Source organism: Ptychodera flava, chromosome 18 (assembly GCF_041260155.1).
Source record: "Ptychodera flava strain L36383 chromosome 18, AS_Pfla_20210202, whole genome shotgun sequence".
Classification (NCBI taxonomy): Eukaryota; Metazoa; Hemichordata; class Enteropneusta; family Ptychoderidae; genus Ptychodera; species Ptychodera flava.
The window spans coordinates 24,862,364-24,883,571 of NC_091945.1; the positions used below are offsets into that span (position 1 = coordinate 24,862,364).

The following is a 21,208-nucleotide window of genomic DNA, read 5'->3' on the forward strand; positions in this document are numbered from 1 at the left end:
GAATGTTCCGATCCACTTCCTGCAAGAGAGACCCAAGTGATGTCCTTTTCTCGCTCGCAGCTCTGGCGTTGAGTTCAAGTTCTGTAAACATTTGCAATGGCAAGTGGCGTTATCCCTCGTGGTCGTCGACACAAATGGAGCATAGACTTCACGAGCAGGTAGGTAGTGAACGCCTGTGTGAGGTTACGATATGGTCGAGACGATCATGTGTTTACGAACACGACGCTCGATCACTGGAACCAGGAACGGTCATCATCAATCATCACTGTAAAATGTTGCTGCGGATCCGTAGCCCTCACCATGGAGGTAGTAGAGAAGGAGTCACAACTAGGCGGAGATCAAAGGGACCATGTGTTTTGCCGCTGTTTGCCTTACTAACTACTCCATTAGCACCAACGGGACTTGCGAACGCGTTTTCTCGGATTTAGGAAACAAGATTAAGTTCGTTCGGGGTCGTTCGGGTGTTTCGGCCGTCCCTCGGCAGTTGACAGATCTTCAAACATGGCGTCACATTAGGGTGACCGGACGATTTTTAAAACTGATTTTTTTTTGCCAAAATCTTGATGGCACTTGATGAAAAAGTTGGTACAAAATCCAAATCTGAAAAAAATAATGTGGCTAATTAGCATGATCACAATTTGGCAGCCTCTGGAAAATCAAAGTTTCCAAATTCTTTCCCTGAGAATATTGTAATGAGGAATAATGAGACAATATGACCAAAAATCGGATCAAATATTGTTAAAATGGCTCAAAGATGACTCACTGTACAATAATGAGTCCGGTGAAAGGTGCATCGATAGTTTCCAAATTATTTCTGTGAGAATATTGTATGGGTTGATGAGTCCCAGTGAAAGAAAATGGAAGATTGTCCTCACGCTGACCTTTGTGTTTACAGAATCATGGATACAAGCCATTGTTTCTGGTCAGAGACAGGTGCGCACCGGTGAAAAAGCACGTTGTTCAAGTACGGCACTATTGCGAAATTTACTTCCTGCTTTGAAAAAACCGTGGGCGCTACTTTGCGCTGCATAGCTGAGCTTTTTTAGAGCACAAAACAAGTAGAAAAATATCTAAGGTACAATTTGCCCGCATGGCCATTCCTTCCCTCCTGGAAAATGATGCCAAAAGTCATAGCCGTTTCAAAGTAAAAATTTCGTCAGCAGTTTCTCGGAAGAAAAAAGACCTTTTTAGGAAATTTTTGCACTCATCTTGACTTCCTAGTCTTCACAACATTCACTGTGAAATGCAAGTGTTTCCGTTCACGCGATCTCTCATAGTGACTGTTCGCGTGCGAGTAGACGACTTCCAAGATGGCGTCCTCTCTGACGTTTGTTGACAAAATGTGTTCATAAACTTCAAGATTTTCACGTCATTACCTTGTTCATAGACATAAATGTGCAAAACTTTTGCATACTTAAGGTAAATTTGTACAATTTATCACTACCTGGGTCCCGCTTTATGCCTTCGATTTCGAGCATTCACTCTCAGAAAACTTGAGTCAGCCCCATTGTAGGGAATACGAGGGCCTCTCGTCCGGTCACCCTAGTACATGTCCAAGCGTCGCGTCGGGAAGTTCGAGTCGTTCCACTGATTTTGATGTACACGATGTTAAAGAGGTCGAGGAACAGATAATTGAGGAAGGGAGCTTTTGTATCTGCAAAGGCGCGAAGACTGAGTTGATGATAGCTTGCGATTACAAAAAGAATGCCATACATCGTAGAGCGGCATTGTTACATTAAGGTGCGGAATTGTGTTTTTATCGTTTTTAGAAAGTTTAGCTGGAAGTTTAGAAAGCTAAATTAGAATTGTCTAAATCTAAATCTAAACTTAGAAAGTTTAGCCAGAAACGATAATTATCGCTTTCTAAATAGCGTTCTAAATTTAGAAATTAGCTGAAGTTTAGAAAGTCGGGCCTCGGGTGAAAAAATTTGTTCGAGGATATATCGGATAAAAACGATAATTATCACTTTCTAAATAGCGTTCTAAGTTTAGAAATTAGCTGAAGTTTAGAAAGTCGGGCCTTGGGTGAAAAAATTTGTTCGAGGATATATCGGATAAAAACGATAATTATCACTTTCTAAATAGCGTTCTAAGTTTAGAAATTAGCTGAAGTTTAGAAAGTCGGGCCTTGGGTGAAAAAATTTGTTCGAGGATATATCGGATAAAAACGATAATTATCACTTTCTAAATAGCGTTCTAAGTTTAGAAATTAGCTGAAGTTTAGAAAGTCGGGCCTTGGGTGAAAAATTTCTTCCAAGGATATATCGGATAAAAACGATAATTATCACTTTCTAAATAGCGTTCTAAGTTTAGAAATTAGCCGAAGTTTAGAAAGTCGGGCCTTGGGTGAAAAATTTGTTCGAGGATATATCGGATAAAAACGATAATTATCACTTTCTAAATAGCGTTCTAAGTTTAGAAATTAGCTGAAGTTTAGAAAGTCGGGCCTTGGGTGAAAAATTTCTTCCAAGGATATATCGGATAAAACGATAATTATCACTTTCTAAATAGCGTTCTAAGTTTAGAAATTAGCTGAAGTTTAGAAAGTCGGGCCTTGGGTGAAAAATTTGTTCTAGGATATATCGGATAAAAACGATAATTATCACTTTCTAAATAGCGTTCTAAGTTTAGAAATTAGCTGAAGTTTAGAAAGTCGGGCCTTGGGTGAAAAAAATTTGTTCGAGGATATGTTGAATAATATCAGGAAAATACTGTATTAGTTTTGCCAAGCGGCAAATTCAAAGCTCAAATGTGATTTTTTTCCATAAAGCCGCGAGAAAAGCACCCCTTATTGAATTGACCATTGCAACGGGCAAGAATTGAATGTCATGAAGTAGAGAAATGTGGCTCTGAGTGAGCGATGACGAAAAATTGTGAATGTTTATTCTTTGACCGTCAAAAACAAAGACTGTCAAATAGCCACCGCTAGTGTTAATGACAAATAAACCAGATGTGTGACGTGAAGACGAATGTAAATAACCATACTGCCACAATTCGCATGACCAAGGGTGTGTTCAGACAAAGACAAGAAGAGGGTCAGATAGTTCCACGACAATCGTGTCCATTGTGGTGCAAATTAATGCTAATAGCCTTATCAATGCCTCATTAGCATTAACTTGAAGCACAAATTGACGCGCGCGATCGTAATTGAACACACCTTGGTCATTAGAACTGTGGTAGTATTGTTCCATTTTTGGTTTATTGGACAAGTCCCATTTGAGCTTTGGATTTTAAAACTTACTTCTGAGGGAAACTGATAGTATTTTCCAGGTTCTGCAAGAAAACTCCTACATACTCACACTTTTTACTTTAATAAAAACACTTGGGAATATACAGATTACAACAGAAACGTTGTATCAGCCTTTTTTCCGACATATTCTTGGAAAAGTTTGCGGGACTTCATCTCACGCACTCCACATTTCACTGTGAACACGCAGCCTGGAGATGGCAGCCTGGCCGGCAACACTTTTGATAGGGCCAATGCATTAATTTGGAGGTACTATCTCGTCGGTCTATTGGACAAGTCACATTTCTGCTTTGGCTTTTAGAACTTGCTTCTGGGAAAATTGATAGTATTTTCCAGGTTCTACAAGACTGCTCCTACAAGCTCACACTTTTCCCCTTGAAACACTAGGGAATATACAGATGACAACAGAAATGGTGTACCAACGTTTTTATCCGATATATCCTTGGAAATTTTTTTCCACTGACTCCGACTTTCTAAACTACAGCTAATTTCTAAACTTAGAACGCTATTTAGAAAGCGATAATTATCGTTTTTATCCGATATATCCTTGGAAAACTTTTTCCACTCCAACCCCGACTCTCTAAACTACAGCTGTTTTCGAAACTTAGAACGCTATTTAGAAAGCGATAATTATCGTTTTTATCCGATATATCAAGGAAAAATTGTTTTCACTTCAGGCCCCATTTTCTGAATGATTCAATCTTTTACTGTGAGCACGCAACTGGAAGATGGCGGCCTGGCCGGCAACACATTTGATAAGACCATTAGCATAAATTTGCATTAATCAGCACAAATGGACGCGATCGTTGTGGGCAAATCTCAACATACCTTGGCAACCACAGGGGCAACACGTTTAATAAGGCCCTTAGCATTAATTTGCACCATTACTTAATCTGCACAAATGGACGTGATCAAGATAATCTCAACACACCTTGGTCATTTGAACTGTGGCAGTATGGTACTTTTATGTACATTCGTCTCCACGTCAAATATCTTGTTTATTTTCATAACACGTAGTCTAGCCGGGTGGTTATTTGACAGACTTTGTTTTTGATGGACAAAACAAATATTTACAATATCTCTTCACAAATTGTGTTTATGCCGACTCACTGTCACATTTCTCTACTTCGTAACATTCAACTTCTTGCCAAACGCAATGGTCAATTTTATAGGAAGTATGCTCTCTCGGGGTCTATTGGACAAGTCATATTTGAGCTTTGGATTTTAAAAACTTACGTCTTGGGGAAACTAATAGTATTTTCCTGGTTCGACAAGACTACTCCTACAAACTCACACATTTTCCCTTGAAACACTGGGAAAACATTACAATAGAAATGCTGTACCAACGTTTTTATCCGACATATCCGGTGAGTTGTTTCTCAACGTAAAGCTCAACTTTCTAAACTACAGCTAATTTCTAAACTTAGAACGCTATTTAGAAAGTGATAATTATCGTTTTTATCCGATATATCCTTGGAAAAAAATTTTCAACCTAAGGCCCGACTTTCTAAACTTCAGCTAAACTTCAGCTAATTTCTAAACTTAGAACGCTATTTAGAAAGTGATATTATCGTTTTTATCCGATATATCCTTGGAAAAAAATTTTCAACCTAAGCCCGACTTTCTAAACTTCAGCTAAACTTCAGCTAATTTCTAAACTTAGAACGCTATTTAGAAAGTGATAATTATCGTTTTTATCCGATATATCCTTGGAAAAAAATTTTCAACCTAAGGCCCGACTTTCTAAACTTCAGCTAAACTTCAGCTAATTTCTAAACTTTGAGCGCTATTTAGAAAGTGATAATTATCGTTTTTATCCGATATATCCTTGGAAAAAAAATTTCAACCTAAGGCCTGACTTTCTAAACTTTCTAAACTACAGCTAATTTCTAAACTTAGAACGCTATTTAGAAAGTGATAATTATCGTTTTTTTTTGCCGTGTTTATCGTTTTTAGCTAGTTTAGCCCCCATAGGGAATACACGTAGTTTAGAAATGGCTTTCAGGAAAAGACACAATTCCGCACCTAACTCCATTGTTAACACGCCAACTTTTTCCCAAATCCAGTTCTTGGTTCTTGCCGTGTTTTATCATGTTGTACTGGCATTAATGATAAGGTTAAATAAGAAAGCATAGTTTTAACTGCTACGTCCATGACTTTAATGAATGGTCGCGATATAAAAACAGCACGTACGATGCATTGAAACAAAGCGTCGCAGCGTCGCCTATGGAGTCGCTGGCGTCACGTCGCGTCATTAAACACCCGGGAAACGCTACAAGTTTAACCCACGCTCACGGCAGTGCTGCAGTCCGCTGCACCATACTCAGTACATGATTGAAAAGTTCGTGATCAAGAACTTCCATTCTAACATGGAAAGGTTCCTGCGATCGAATGTAAAGTATATAAAAAACGACGTTAAAATTACCCAGATTTTGAGAATGAAAAACTTAAATTCCTTGTAACTTCACTTTTCGTGGACGGAACGTGTCGTTTCTTACGCTATCATGACGCACTTGACCCAAGCTACGCAAATACAGTCTTTGCGCAGGCGTTATGACACTGTGGAGAAACTGAGTCGCATTAGCAAACCCAGGTTAATTTCACTCGGTTCGGTTGCGAAGGTACCGTCGGCAACGCAGATGGCGGGAAAGGGGTGTTAAACAATGGACATAAATGGATTAAACCAATGGTGAACAATAGTAATAAACGTAATTATCTCAGTTGTGACTCCTTCTCTACTACCTCCATGCCCTCACAGGCGTGCTGTTTTCTGGGTAGTTTTTATAAGTGTAGTTTATTCCTACGTTTCGACTTTCTCTTCGTAGCCTAATCACCCTATGATTAGGCTACGGAAGAGAACGTCGAAACGTAGAATAAACTACACTTATAGAAACTACCCAGAAAACAGCACGCCTGTGGTAGCCCTACCACTCCTTTGCTGGTTGTGTTGGGGAGTGGGAGCTACGGTTCAAACACTGTAAAAAGTGCACAGCGTGCGCATTTTCAAAAATGCGGCGAGAAAGTGAGCGTTTTTCTTGCAATTCTCCAGAAAAACAACAAAAAAACATCATAATCCGGAGTCGGAGTGCATCGAACGCCTACATGTAGAAGGATACCTACGTTGATGTCCATTTTCCTCTCCGGCGTTTAGTCACTTTTTCGTGTTTCAGCGAGCCGAGTGCCTTGGGGGAGAACCATTGATTTCTGGGGGGGATGGAGGATCTGGGGAAGAAAAAATTGTCGGCAGGTGAAGGACAGAAAAAAAAAATTTGATCCAACAATGGCTTGAGAAAAAAAAATTGTTCCAACAGACAGGAGAGAAAAAAAAAATTTGTCGCCATGTGCTAAAATCACCAAAGTTTGGGACTGATTTTAAAAAAAAACGCTGGAGGGCGGCCGCCTTCGGCGGCACTAATATTTTCAATATTTTAGAGTGAATCCTGATGTAAAAAATCTGGCATATAAATAAACTTCAATACTACACAATGTTCAAAGTTTCATTGTGATGACAGTGTTTTAAATATGTTGCAATAAAGCATTGACACAGTCAGTATTAAAAGGGGAACCATTGGACTTGCTGTGATCTGTATCTACTGAAAATTTAAAACAAACGACACGATTCAATGAACTACTTTAAAAGCAATATATTATTCTCAAAATATATGTCTTTCCGTGCAATGAAAATTCAATAAAAATAATGATACAAACACAACTTTTGTAAAACATGACTTCTTTCCTGAGAAGTTGACAGTACTGATTTTATATAAAACACAGCTATAGTACTGACTTTCACAACTGTATGATCACTACACTTCTATACTAGTCACTATCAGCCTGGTTTAACCAGACGGCTGATCTGTTCAGTGGATGGAACAGATCAGCCGTCTGGTTTAACCAGGCTACTATTACTCTACTGGAGACTATGGCAGTGGCTTCATGGATGACAGTAGGCAGATCCCATATCTTTTTGGTTCGTTACATGCAGGTACCTGCTGAGCACCTGTAAGGAAGGAAAATTGAAAGAAAGGAAAATTGTTATTTTATTAAAAATTGTCTGCAGTAGTTTTGTGTTTGATTAAAAGGTTTCTCACTTTGAAAGGGACAAAAGCGTTAATATTGGTGATTTTTATATGCATTTTTATATTACTCCAACATAAACAAAGTCATCACTCAAAATAATCTGCTGATATGACTACCTTTGTCTCCCCTTTCTTGTCTGTTGAATAAAGTGACAATGTCAGTTGAGTGGATGTCCTTTGCCATCTCTCTTCGGCACTTTGCCCTTGACATGTGGATTGGTATTGAGTGATGTAGTCTGGTTCCCTGACCCATTTCCCCGGTAGAGGGCGTGGGGAAATATAGGGTCAGGTACCGGCTAATGTAAACATGGACGCTATTGGGTTAAAATAAAACAAGCTGTGATTGGATGAAAGTAACACTTGTAACTTTTTCTCATCTTTCTTGGGTTTCGCTCACTTGACACCAACTTCTTGTTTGTACCACAAAGCCGTGGAGGTAGAATGAAAGACTTTCTACCTCCATGATTTAGCCACTGTGATTTAGCACACCTCTTAATACTTTTAGAAACGTCGACATGATGCCTGGCATTTTTCACGAAATTCGGACACCATTCTATCCATCGAAATCAATCGTCGTTCACAGTTCCAACAAAGTTTGCTTTCAATTAGCTGTGATATCGCAGCAGTACTTGTGGCGTGTATCGAACGTGCTCGGGTCATTCGATCGGGTCACGCCACAGTCGGCGATGACCTCAATGACCCTAGCGCGTTCGATACACGCAACAAGTACTGCTGCGATATCACAGCCAGCCTTCAATCACCTCTATTTCCCCATACTTTTGGATTAATCCTTTCAGTTTATGTTTCCCGTCTCGTGTGCCAATGTTTTTGGTTCGGATACCAGTGTTCGAACATAATTCTGATCCAGTCGAATTTTGACCGGCGTTTTCATGGTAGCAGCCATATTTGTTGTAGCATGTTCTGTCAGGTGACTAACCTCCGCCATCTTGAACAAAATTCTGTTCAAGATGGCTACCCGGTACCTGACCCTATATTTCCCCACGCCCTCTACCGGGGAAATGGGTCAGGGAACCAGACTATTGAGTGATGCTGATATCGCAGCTCTTTTCTTCTTCTTTCTTTTTTCGTTAGCAGCTCTCCTGTTATTGGCTGCTGCCTGCTGGCTAGCTCCGTACAGTTCTTTGTATTTCTCATGCACAGCTGATATGGTGGCCATTTTCTCATTTACCATTTGCACAACTGCCTTGACCTTGGCTTGTAGAGAGTGTTAGAAAACCATACTTTCTTGGTATGACGCAGATTTCTTGTTGAGTTTTTCCACGTCTGCTACACAGCTTGAGTACAGCTGGTCAAGTTTGTCAGTCTGGTTTTTTACTAGTTATTTGTTGTACATAAAATTTTAATAGCAGAACCATGAACACAACAAGTTATTAAAACATCCGGTTGTGAACCAATAACGTGTATGTATAGCATATTGTATTAAAAATTGGCAAGCGAGAAAAAAAAATTTGCTTTGTCACTGCATACAGAAAAAATAATTTGATGCAGGACTGACAATAGAAAAAAAAATTTGCTGTCACAGTCATGGGAAAAAAAAATTTGTTGCCCCACCCATTTCCTCCATCCCCCCCCCCCCAGAAATCAAATGGTTCACCCCTTGGAAAGATCTGCCATCATGGATGTTAAACCGTTGACCTATGACGTCACATTCTAACGTCCGGATCTCAACAAAAACACGTTTTCAACAACTTACAATGTGGGAAAAAATATTGTTGGAGAGTCTATTTGATTACGGAGCTGAATTTGGCTTATAAACAAAGTATCGACCGAGAAAACGTGTTTTTGTTGAGATCCGGACGTTAGAATGTGACGTCATAGGTCAACGGTTTAACATCCATGATGGCAGATCTTTCCAAGGCACTCGCTCGCTGAAACACGAAAAAGTGACTAAACGGAGAGGAAAATGGACATCAACGTAGGTATCCTTCTACATGTAGGCGCTCGATGCACTCCGACTCCAGATTATGGTTTTTTTGTTGTTTTTCTGGAGAATTGCAAGAAAAACGCTCACTTTCTCGCCGCATTTTTGAAAATGCGCACGCTGTGCACTTTTTACAGTGTTTGAACCGTAGCCCCCACTCCCCCAACACAACCAGCAAAGGGAGTGGTAGGGCTACGGATCCGCAGCAATGTAAAATGCTGACGTTTTGTATCAAAACACTCATTTCATTTCCCTCAGAAAGAATATCGTATGATCCTTCATCCATTGAACTCATCAGTATTTGAAATATTTAGAAATACCTCGTTACTTCGTCACTCTCAATATAGAAATAACCATACATTAAATAACTACCGGTAGCTTCCATCTAAATATACGTTGTAGATCCCTGATATGTAAATGCTTGTAGCCGTACATTCGTATCATATGAGACAAGTGTATGAAGAAAAAACACGTCTTTTGAAACAATATACATCGTATTCGCATTTAACATAATTTATAATTTGTAATATTTAAAATATTTTGTGAATGAAAAAATATTTCATATATTCTTAGATTAGATTAGATATACTATACTTTATTGTCTTTAAACATCAGGACCGCTATAAAAACACCAAATACGGACAACACCATACAAAACAATACAATAGTTACAGACAAACACAGCACTATATTAAAAGTTCCTACTTAAAATGGTGTTTGCTCTGGTTCTCCGGACGGAATCAGACATTCATATTTAAAACAGCAACTGCTGACGGTATAAATGACTTCTTAAAAAGATTCTTCCTAGCCCTGGGCACAAGTAGATGGCGTCCCGAGGGGAGATATTGAATAGAACCCAACTGAGTGAGACAGTACATGTACATGTATAACTTTTACTTTATTTAAATCAGGTCAAGAAGTGAAAGACAACTGCAGGCACAAACAGAACTGCCGTCACCGGTAGGGTACCATGAAAGGCAAAATCAAATTGCAGATGTGGCTACGCAGGATACAGAGGCCTCACTTGTCGTCAAAGTAAGTCTCTTTCCAACTCCTTGAACTATGTGAAGAAATTACAATATCTTAACACCAGTACATTATTTCTACATGCCAACCATAAAAGTTGTGTATCTCATATATATGTACTAACAGTGTTAATAGAAGGTTGCAATGTTGTCCATGGATTATAAACATCACCACATAATGAAAATCATGTACATGTAATGATGTAATTGCATTGATATTATGTACCATCTTAGCACTGTATCATGCTGTATTCAAATCATATCATATTCTACTATTGTATATGTACATGTACATACATGGATATACATACAACAGAACTCAATTTTTAACACAGTCACTCCACAAGTGGACTCACTGTATTTTCAAATTTGCACGTATCCTTCCATCACACTTACAATACATGTACATTATTGTCATTTTAACACATAAAGAATGAAGCTATTAAGAAAATTGAAATGTTGTCAATATGGGATTGTTAATTTGCACCGAAACACAACATCCGTCTTTGATTTGATGAAAGATCCTGTTGCCTTTCTTTGCTGTTTTGTAAAATCAGTCTCTGTACAGTAGTTTCTGGATGTAATTCACTACAGAAAGTTTGAAAACATCCATTGATCTAAGTCTGAGCTATCTGTATGGTATCGTATAGAATTAAGGAAATGTTACGGTAAAAGGAAAAATGCTGGCCCTTTGACTCATTTTGCGAAGTCTTTCTGTAACAAACAAGGAAGACGTAAAATGGTCAATGCTAGTTTTACAGTGATACCCACCTTGAGCAGAAAAAACATCCTATTGTATATATACACAGTAGCTATCATTTTCATGGCATATCATGCTATCTGTAGAAGGTATGATATTCTTTTGTGTAGTACTGACTTTGTCATTTCATTTCCCTTTGTAGAAATCATGGGATGTTGCCCTGGGTCCACTCAAACAGTTACCGATGAATCTGTTCATAATGTGGATGTCTGGCAATTCAATTTCAATATTTCCCATCATGATGGTGTGCATGATGCTTTGGAGACCTGTTCAAGCATTGATGTCCATGGGAAAAAGTGAGTGCTGATAATTTTAGTCCTTAACTTTCGCTTGAAATTATCAATCGAGCAAATGTCAAACATTAGTCCAAAATCTCTTACCCAGTTTTGATACATTAAGGTGGAGCTGCATGTTGCCAACACAGTTTTTTTCAAAGCAATATTTCTCATTAAAGATGACAAGGAAACCTCCTCATATATTTTCAAAAAGCAGAGACTCTAAAGTTTAGTATTGTAGCAGTAGTTTACCAGAAGGATGAAGTTGCAAATTTTGGTACTATGGAAACTAATTACTTAAATTTATTGATATTTGATATTCAAGATAGCCACCATCAGTGTGGTAATTCCATTGAGAAAAATAAAATTTTCGATTTTCACAAAAATAAACAAATATATGAGTTACGTAGTTAATCATATGACCAGATGATGTAAAACATACAAATATGAGAAATCAATATTTTGTCAAGTTTTTTTTTTGTAACAGCTCTTGTACCTCAGTGCATAAATACTATTGTTATCACTTTCACAGCTTTCAAAGTTCTGGATGAAAGTCCTCAGTCCCTTGTACAGAAGCTTGCATATTTTTTTGGAAACTTAGCTGGTGTGGGTTTAGCTGCCTATAAATGTTCCTCAATGGGTTTATTGCCAACGCATGCGTCAGATTGGATATCATTTCTACAGCCCCAAGAGGTAGGTGTCTAAAGACTGTTATGGAAACATGCGATTTTTACATGTTCAGAGTGCCCACAAATATGTACGTGACAAAAAAGCCCCCAAAGTATCTCTGCAAAGTGGTGTTTTGATTCTGCAGGAAAATTAGTATTCTCATGATATTCTTTCTATGCATTGGGTGATACAGAATAGTATAGATGACAAGGTCTAACAGTCTCTCAGCATTTCACATGTAAAACCATAATGTACACAAACTGTTACACACTTAGAGATAGAGGCACACAGATGAAATGAAAATCTTTTCTTTAATGATATGCCACAGGGTCTCTAAACAAATGGCATCTTGCGTCCCTTGCTCAAGTTTGACCTGTCATATTTCAGCCAGAGAATGATGCTAATACAAAATTTATTGTTTTGGTCTTTCAGAATCAATTGTTAATGTTTTTTTGCTTTTATCCAGAGATGCTAATACAAAATTTATTGTTTTTGGTCTTTCAGAATCAATTGTTAATGTTTTTTGCTTTTATTACCAGAGAATGGAATACAGTGGTGGTGGAGTTATGATGTGAAGTGACCTGAGCAAAATAGTAATTTCAAATAATTGAAGACAGAAGTGCATCCAATGATGTAATATGCCATAGCTGTGGTACACGGCATGAATATCAGGACTGATCTACAATGATAGACACTGCTAATAGACTTTTGCAGTCATGCTATAACCAACAGTCTACCCACAGTCTACTGTTATCCATTTCTGTTAAAATCTTGAATCATTGATTTTTGCCATTTGAATTTTGTCACTTACTCAGTCGTCTGTTGTGAATTTTTTTTGAAATTTCAGATTTTATCAATAAAAGTATTTATGTACTTTTGTTTGCAGTTTCTTTGTCCTTTGTGTGCTCATTTCTGTCATATTTCTGGAAGTTTTTCGTACACTATAATGGCAAGGTTTTAGCATGATAGGGGAGATACAGTGTTCAAGTAGTATATTACCAGTATTTTTACTAGATTTTTACTACATTACCAGTATTTTTACTAGAATAACTGCGAATAGGAAACGTTATGATGATGGGCCATCCTTTGAAGTAGGGTAATCCCGTTGACCCTACATGACCCCACTCTGATAATAGCCTCCCATAAAAATCATCATTGTAAACCATGCGCCTCTTTACAGCAACAGCTTAGCGCTACCCTTGATTTTTGCATAGGTCAGTGGAGCAGGAATTATGCTCTTGCGAGAATGATCACAATGTGACCTATCCACGGCTGTGGCTAGGTGTAATGATTGTGAGATCCCTGGTCACTAAATTGTATCATCGAAGCCAATAATGTGCCAGACATGATCACTCTGCTCCTAACAATATGGGCATATGATAACATGACAAAACTCTGCCCAGTCTGACAGCAAGGAAAAAGCATGGAAGTTTTGAGTTCTTGTTAAGTGGCACATGGCCAAGGCATTGCAAAGTGTGGTTTGATTGTGATAGACAACAAACCTCTACAACGGTTTACCTGCATATTGTTGGATTTGTTAAATTCTGGGCACGATTTTGTATTGTTACATTTGGGGGTCTTGATTGGCCTGCTTTAGAAAGTAATCATCAAATATAACACTGAGGGCGCTCTGATAAGTTTGATCATAGGACTTTGCAGCTGACCCTTGGTTATCAACTCAACATGGCAGTGCGGGTTCACACATTATCTTCCATTAGTGCTTGCCATGGAGGTAGCACACACTGCATGCTACCTTCATGGTCTTGCAGTTTGGAGTGACTTAACTGAATATTTTTCATCTTTTCAAATTATAGAAATCTTGTGTTTGTCAGTCAGCTTCACGCTAATGCAGTGACATTAACTGAAGACATTTTCAACAGTGCTTTTTTCAAAGTTAGGAATCGCATAGAATTATCTGCCCTGCTACATATTCTTTCAATGGGAGACTGCTGTTTGAGGTAAAAAATTGGTTGATTCGGGGTTATGATCTGCTGTTTTGATATTTTGGACATACTGATCCATAAATTCACTGTTTTGCTGATAAAATACATTTTAGTCTCTTCTTACATACATGTAGTTACGTGCACAGTTTCTTCAAGTGTAAAGAAACTTTTGTAAGATCATGTACCTACGAAACATTCACGTTTTTTTACATCAACCTGAGCATAAAGCAATTGATTCTAACACCATAAGGAACACCGAGCTCTGATCACACCCTCATAGACATGCAATGCACCAGATACAGGTTGTCAAAAGTCACTTTATTGGGTTCAATTTGTCCCTGAAAAATAACTGTTTACAAATTACAGTCATAATAAATACACTGCTAAGGGGTACCAAATACACTGGTCAATACAGTACTAGGGGGTACCAGAAACCAGTAAAATAAGGACTCTTCATAACTAGCTAAGAAACGGTGTAATTGGAATATAATGTTAGAATTTAAGTGAAATGAGTGCAAAATATTTTATCACCAACACTTCTAAATGTTCATTTCTGTACATTTCAGTTACAAAGAAACGTTCAAATTTCAACTCACTGGTCAGTTGGTTTATCCTGGCCACCTTGCAGCTTGAAACCTCACGAGAAAACTCGAAAACACTTTGACGCAACAAGAAGTGAGCTATGGCGGTGGCATGTCACATTATTGAACACGTTTGACTTGTTTTTTTACGGGAAAAGATCATCCCAGATTGAGAACAGGAGATATTTCTTTACATGCTTCCTAGGTGGTTGTGCAGACTATGCCACGTTTGAATGAAGCATCCTATACTGCGACATATGTCTGAGGTGACAACTAACCACAGGAAATCTATCAAAGTCACAAAATTTACTCGTTAAAATAAACCGAATCAGCTTTTTAGTACACACACAAAGGTCATAAACACACACAAAACACGAAACTAATCAAAGTGCACTCGAGTTTTTCCTTTCTCATAAAATGAACACCTGACTTTCAAGTGACTAATCATCCACATATACTAACCTTTTTATAAAAAATCACAAAATTACACAGTCTTGTTTATTCATATATATATTTTTTTCATATTTTTTTTTTGTCTGGGTGAAAAAATTTCCTTCAGCACAGAACAAGGCAACATCATAAAGGGAAAAAAAATGAAAAAAATTGCGACATGCATGAAACACTGAATAAATCAGTGACTGTCATATATTCCAGGTGTTTATGTAAATTTCTACAGTCAATTTCAAATGCAGTTTAAATGACAGCTCGTACCAGAAAGTGTACATTTCACTATCCTAGCAGAGTCAGCTGGCATAGTAATAACAAAGATCAACACAGAAAGGACAGTCAACCACACTGTCTTAAAATAGCACCACCGACTCTTCTTAATTTTTTTTTACATATTTTACCTACATATGAAAAACAAATATCTTTTCAGAATCAGAGTTAAAAATCCTGCTGTGAATCTATGAAACCGACTTTATCTCAATCAAGTATCTTACATTTGCAACGCTTACGTCCGTCTCTCTCTCTCTTTCTCAACAGATTTTGTATCCTACGAAAAATGAACCAGGGCAAACTTTAGCCTACCAATGTCAAATAAGCCTGTTGCGTTGTGGTGGCGATGACCGTTTGTACATTAAACTGTGCACTTAGCTTTTATTTCAGTATCTACATACCTATGTCCTTCACTGTGGTTGTTTTTTTTTCTCTGAATTTTTTTCCCTCATAAAATAAGACATTTTTGGTGGTGGTGTTGGTGAATACTGACTACTGTAGCATTCCATTTTACATCAAAACACTCGTTTACTATGTTTTTCTATCCTCATTTGCTTTCATGGTCACTATCCACTTCAAAACAAAACAGTCATACCGGAACATTGACAGCGAAAGGCTATGAGCAACCTCTCTCACGATGACAACTTTTCAAAAACACTTCATGCAAAGGGCATGAGGGAAAATGCCAAGAGGATTTGACCGGTTAAGAAGGGCTTGGCTACGCAGTTTCTGCGTAGTGAAGCGTCATTACGTATTCATGGGTGACCCCTGGCCAGCTGTCAATATCTTTGGGGGCTTTTGTCTTTTGGCCTGCTTTGCGTATGCGTCGTTGGACATGACCTGCCAATCACCCAGGTAGTCAATTAAACTATTACTTGACTGTTTACCGACCCAATTAACACTATCCAGCAGTATCAGTCATATTTTAATCGTGTGGCCCGGTGGGCACAACGTAGGAACGCGTATATTTCTATGTGTACGTTTCACTTGTGGTGTTGTCTGTACCATCGTGCGTTTGAAGTCCTTGTTTCACCTACAGCATTACCTTCAAGGTGACAGGCTTACTATTAATGTTCAGTATCATTGCACCGAGTTCTGCCCACGGTGAAAACCACCTATTTTGCCTACTAATTACTGCCCGTAGCTGCCCGTCCTGAATGTAGCCCATCATAGCTACAGTAATCAGTCAATATGTAATACCCTGCGCCTTATACTTTTTATATAAACTTGTAAAATCATAGTCCGAGCCGTAAAATTGTTGACTTTCGATCCGATATACAGATTGATCGTTGAATCGCACCGGCGCATCCATGTTTACTTGCCCCATAAGCTTACTACTCTGCAAAGGGTGGGTAGATGGAATTCCAGGGCCAAAAATGAACACCGGGGCGAAACTTTTTGTGAATCCATGTGAAAACATAAATCATTTATCAGTTTTGATATATACTCCTCAATTGTAAGTTTGATCAAAACCAAGACCACATTCAAGGGCTATGCAGACTGTCCATGTACGCACACACAGGCAACCACCGGTGAATATCAGCGTCAGCGGCATAACTATCGGGTCGTAAATCGATTGGCGGTTTGGGGGCCCTGAACTATGATTTTATAAGTTTATATCACAAGTAAATGTTGTGGAATATTAAGATATCGACCTATTACTGTATTGAAAAGGCCAATTTCGTGATGGGCAGTGCTAGAAGAATGATGCGCAAGGACGGCAGTAATTAGTAGGACCGTTTCTTTGAATACTGTTCGATATTAAGTGACGGTCAAACTTTGGGTGGTGCGCGTGACCGGCGGCACTGACACAAACTGGGTTGACAAGCAGATAATTTAGGTTTCTGTTCAGGGTTGTTACCATTTGTCCATGGTGGAAAACATTGACGGAAAACCAGAGAAAACGGTCCCGCTCCGAGAACAGCCTCGAGACTGGGACGGTGTCTTTTGGCACGCGTATACGCCAGTCACCTAGGGGACGGTAATCCGCACCACTTATCACCATCGGGAAGGTTCTCCTCCCCCTATACCACTGGCGATCCCGCCCTCAAGGCACTACATCATTCGACCAAGCATTGTTATTGTAATTTCCTGCATAAAATTAACAGCGAGGTCAACCGGTCAAATCTCTTGGCATTTCCTGGCAGGGGGTGGTGGTAACTTTCACATTTTCAAATCACATAATCATAATTTCATTCGGTTTTCCAAAATTATTTCGCCTTGAAATTGACAAGTTGAGGCTAGCGATGCAGTTCAAGTTCAAAAAGAACACTGACAGTCAGATCCTTACAGTTATTCATATTTTTTCTATAAATCTACAAATACTTCTGTCAGTAGTAGAGATAACAATCAACAAGTTTTTGATAAATATTGACTTAAAATCTTGCATATTAGTCAAAAAACACATACCTTGTTATTTTGACAAGACTTCCCATTTTTTTGCATATTCACACATATTGAATGGAGCACAGTTTGGTGAGGTATATTGATATTAGTAATCTGCTACAATTGAAATGATTTGAAACTGACTCTGATCCTTAGGCCAGCTTTCTTAGCATGAAAACAAACAACGTTGCCATTTCGGGAGTAAAAAATTAGCCTTAAAAACATCATGCAAAAAAGAACACAAAAAAACACCCTGTGTCATTTATAAATAGCTGAAAAACATATAGGAAAGTAACAATATTGATGAGTTTGCAGACCTGTTTACAATGATTTGCTTTCAAAATGCATCATTGGTTAGACACGTTTTCTGGCAGAGCACAGCTCCCTGCGCTGATGTGATTGCCCACAATCTCTGCAAATGTCGGCTCTTAAAATATCATGAAGTTCACACTTCATATATAGATCAGAAACCTTATTTCTTAAAGAGATAATTCATCAATGTCTTCAGATATACAGAAGTGTCATGGGCTCAGAGTACATACACATGTCTACGGATCTGTATTCAGACTGCGTTGTTCATACAATCTCAAAAGCAGTGCATGTGATGGAATATCTCAAGATATTTTCTTTGCAGATACATCCATAGCTACATGTTACGTATTACAAGAGGGTATGATGGGGCAAACTATATGAAAAAAGGCTTCTACATGGGCCACAGATAATTAAGACATGCACACAGCAAACCAAACATCATTGTGTTCCCTTACACCATTCTTTGGAAGTACAAGAATCTGATTACAAATGTGATTGAGCTCTCTGTAAACATGATAACTTGCCAAAATAGGTTGTTGACAGATTGAGCTACCAACATGTTTTTCAATATCAAATATTCCAAAACAAAACATGAGGGAGGATTTAAGTATCATGTATACAAGGGGTTTCCATAGTGTGACCATGGCACACAGTTGATTCCAATTTGCACACTTCAATCAAAACTGAACTAAACCCCGCTCCCATGCAAACAATGACTCCTCTTTGTTGTATGTGTTTTAATTATCTATGGCCGTGCAACTCTCAATGGTTGGTTTACAGAACTTCATGGACATACCGAGATTTCACTTCATTGCAAAGGGTTTTTACCGTGCTTAGAGTCACAGTAAAGATGTACTTGCGCTTAACAGAATTCACCAAAGCATCAAGTCAGCAGGTACTAATGCTGAACTACATTCACTGGCCATGAGCATGTGGCAGAAAAGGCAATATGGCCATTACAGCGAAAAAACGAGAAGACCGAGGAAATGGAAGTTAGTTCAGTGAGCTGGCAAAATAACCTTTTACAAAAATCTGTTTTTTGTTGTATAGCCTTATTATTTGACAATCAAGCATCTACAGGTACTGAATCATTGCCAATGGTGGCATTCTGTGAACTAGCTATAACTGTACAGGTCTTCTGATAAATACACTGTCTATGTACAAACCCTTGTCACAGCATTAATGTTTTGGCAAATTGAAAATTACATACACAGAAAACTTACAATATTTAATCCTGTGCAATCTGATTTCATATAGCAAAACATATGAAGTCTATGGGCTCTGTAACCCCAAATGTACACAAGTGTCTAAACACTGTAAAAAAGACTAGTCAGAATTCTTATTTTTGGCCTGCAGAGGGCGGTATGCAGATGTTAGAGGGCACCAATGGAGATAACTCCGTCCCCTAGAAGGCGATGGAAGGAGAGAGATTTGCAGACAAAATCTGAAATGTCTCTGAATGTGAACACACAAAACCAGGACTGGACACCATTAGACCTAGAAGAACCAAGCATAGAGATCCACATTTCTCTCCGATGATAAAACACGCTTCAGTTCTCTCAAAATTTTCAGCTAACCAATTGTTGAGTGACAGAATCGAACAAAAATCAGAGTTAGAATACACAGCCGAGCTTTAAATAACCTCACATTGGTACACCAAATGTGAGCTAAAAATGCCATTGTTCTTCTGTTATATAAATTCATTTTGAGATTTTTAAGATTTTTTCTCTAGTTTTGTGATTTGTGATTTTTTTTGGTATCATTTACATACTCTGTAAAGACTGCACCACTGAAGTCTTGGTTTCATAAATTCACTACATCTAACAACTATGGAGACTGCCTTATCAGTAAAACACTCTACCACCTGTTATCTGACATGTACACATCTCCACAGAATCTGTAAAAAAACAAAAATCAGAAAAATCAATAATTCTGTGCTGAAAGCTGATTTGCAGCCAACATCATATGTACATTATGGTCCGTTTTCTGCCTATGTTAATATCTGTATTAATATTTCTCTTATGAAACCAATATCTAATTCATTACAAAGTTTTACAAGTATCTGTAATTTTAATGTATCTTTTGTGTTTCTACTTGAATTATTTTTTTTTTGCATCTATTAAAGTGACAATCTACAATATCTCGCGCCTAGAGCTCTGTTCAGAGATTAGGCGCATTACAAATGTACTTTATTATTATATTGTACTTGGGCCTCAGCCCAAGTACATTTGTTTTCATTCCGTGGGAAAAAAAACTCTGTAAGGTATAACCATTTCTGGCTGAGACCAGGGAGGGCAAAATGTCTTGGCTTCATCTTTCTTGGCATAATAAATGGCGTAATGATGTTAACTGAATGGAAGTGCTGCTCTCAGCCAGTCTTAAATAAGTGAGATGTGAATATTAATGCTTCTCTATCTGAGTTTTTGCCACAAAATCTTCTGAATATAATCAAAATGTGCATCGAAATGCAACAATTAATGCACCCTCCGTTTCCTAGGCGATGGCACGACCCTTGCTACACCCACTGGACGAGCCAAAGTGGGAGGGGTAATTTCAGTTTGGTCGAACAAGAGGGCTCGAGACCAGAATTTAACATTTAAACTTGAAACATGTTTAATCGCTGACAAGATGTGGACTAGTGTTAACCGAAGTAAAATTGTGAAAAGGAAAGGTTTTATATCCCGGACACAATGAAAAACATTACGACTGGAAACTGTACCCCCAGTTGAGAATAGTAATGTCCACAGCGATGGAGAACACTTTCCTTGAGCTGAGAAAACCAGACCATCATTTCGAAATAGAGCTGCAGATTCGAGAAGCTCGTTCAAAATAGCTAGGTACACCCCATAAAGGGGTGGTTTCGAGTTTTGAGGGCAAATTTCGCCTCCTTCATATAGAAATCGTACGTTTATTTTTCCAGGAGAACACACCATTTGACACAAAATTTGCATGTAAAGGGGTCGCCAGTAAGCACGTGGTCAAATCTGGCATAAGAAACAATATGAAATGTTGGGTAAGCCAGTCCAAAATAAACTGATTTGAACTTTTGTGTTTGTAATTTATACCACTGCAGTAACATTACCTTTTTTTGACAACATCACACAATGTAATACGTTTTGAAACTGAATACTCCGACGTATTCTGTGTCTCCTTTGCTAAAAAATACGGTATGCCGATTACCATGTAAGGAGATGATGACGTCAAGACAGATTTGTAGTGTGTTTGGTCCTGCATGGTGCACGAAGTTTTGTCAAGGTAGCTTGATGTGTATTT

General features: G+C 38.3%; 2 protein-coding genes across 2 annotated transcripts in view; one reads left to right on the forward strand and one right to left on the reverse strand.

Moving 5' to 3' along the window:
- On the forward strand, positions 1–12,882 carry LOC139117227 (ER membrane protein complex subunit 4-like). Its single transcript, XM_070680170.1, has 5 exons — positions 1–158; positions 10,180–10,303; positions 11,196–11,349; positions 11,861–12,021; positions 12,537–12,882. The coding sequence occupies exons 1-5, from the start codon at positions 97–99 to the stop codon at positions 12,570–12,572; spliced, it is 537 nt and encodes a 178-aa protein (XP_070536271.1). The 5' UTR covers positions 1–96; the 3' UTR covers positions 12,573–12,882.
- A 1,357-nt stretch (positions 12,883–14,239) lies between these two features.
- Positions 14,240–21,208, reverse strand: part of LOC139117225 (ran-binding protein 9-like) — a 51,187-nt gene continuing 44,218 nt past the window's right edge. Inside the window, exon 13 of the mRNA XM_070680166.1 lies at positions 14,240–19,832. The gene's annotated coding sequence lies outside the window, so the exon portion shown is untranslated. The remainder of the gene's footprint in view (positions 19,833–21,208) is intronic.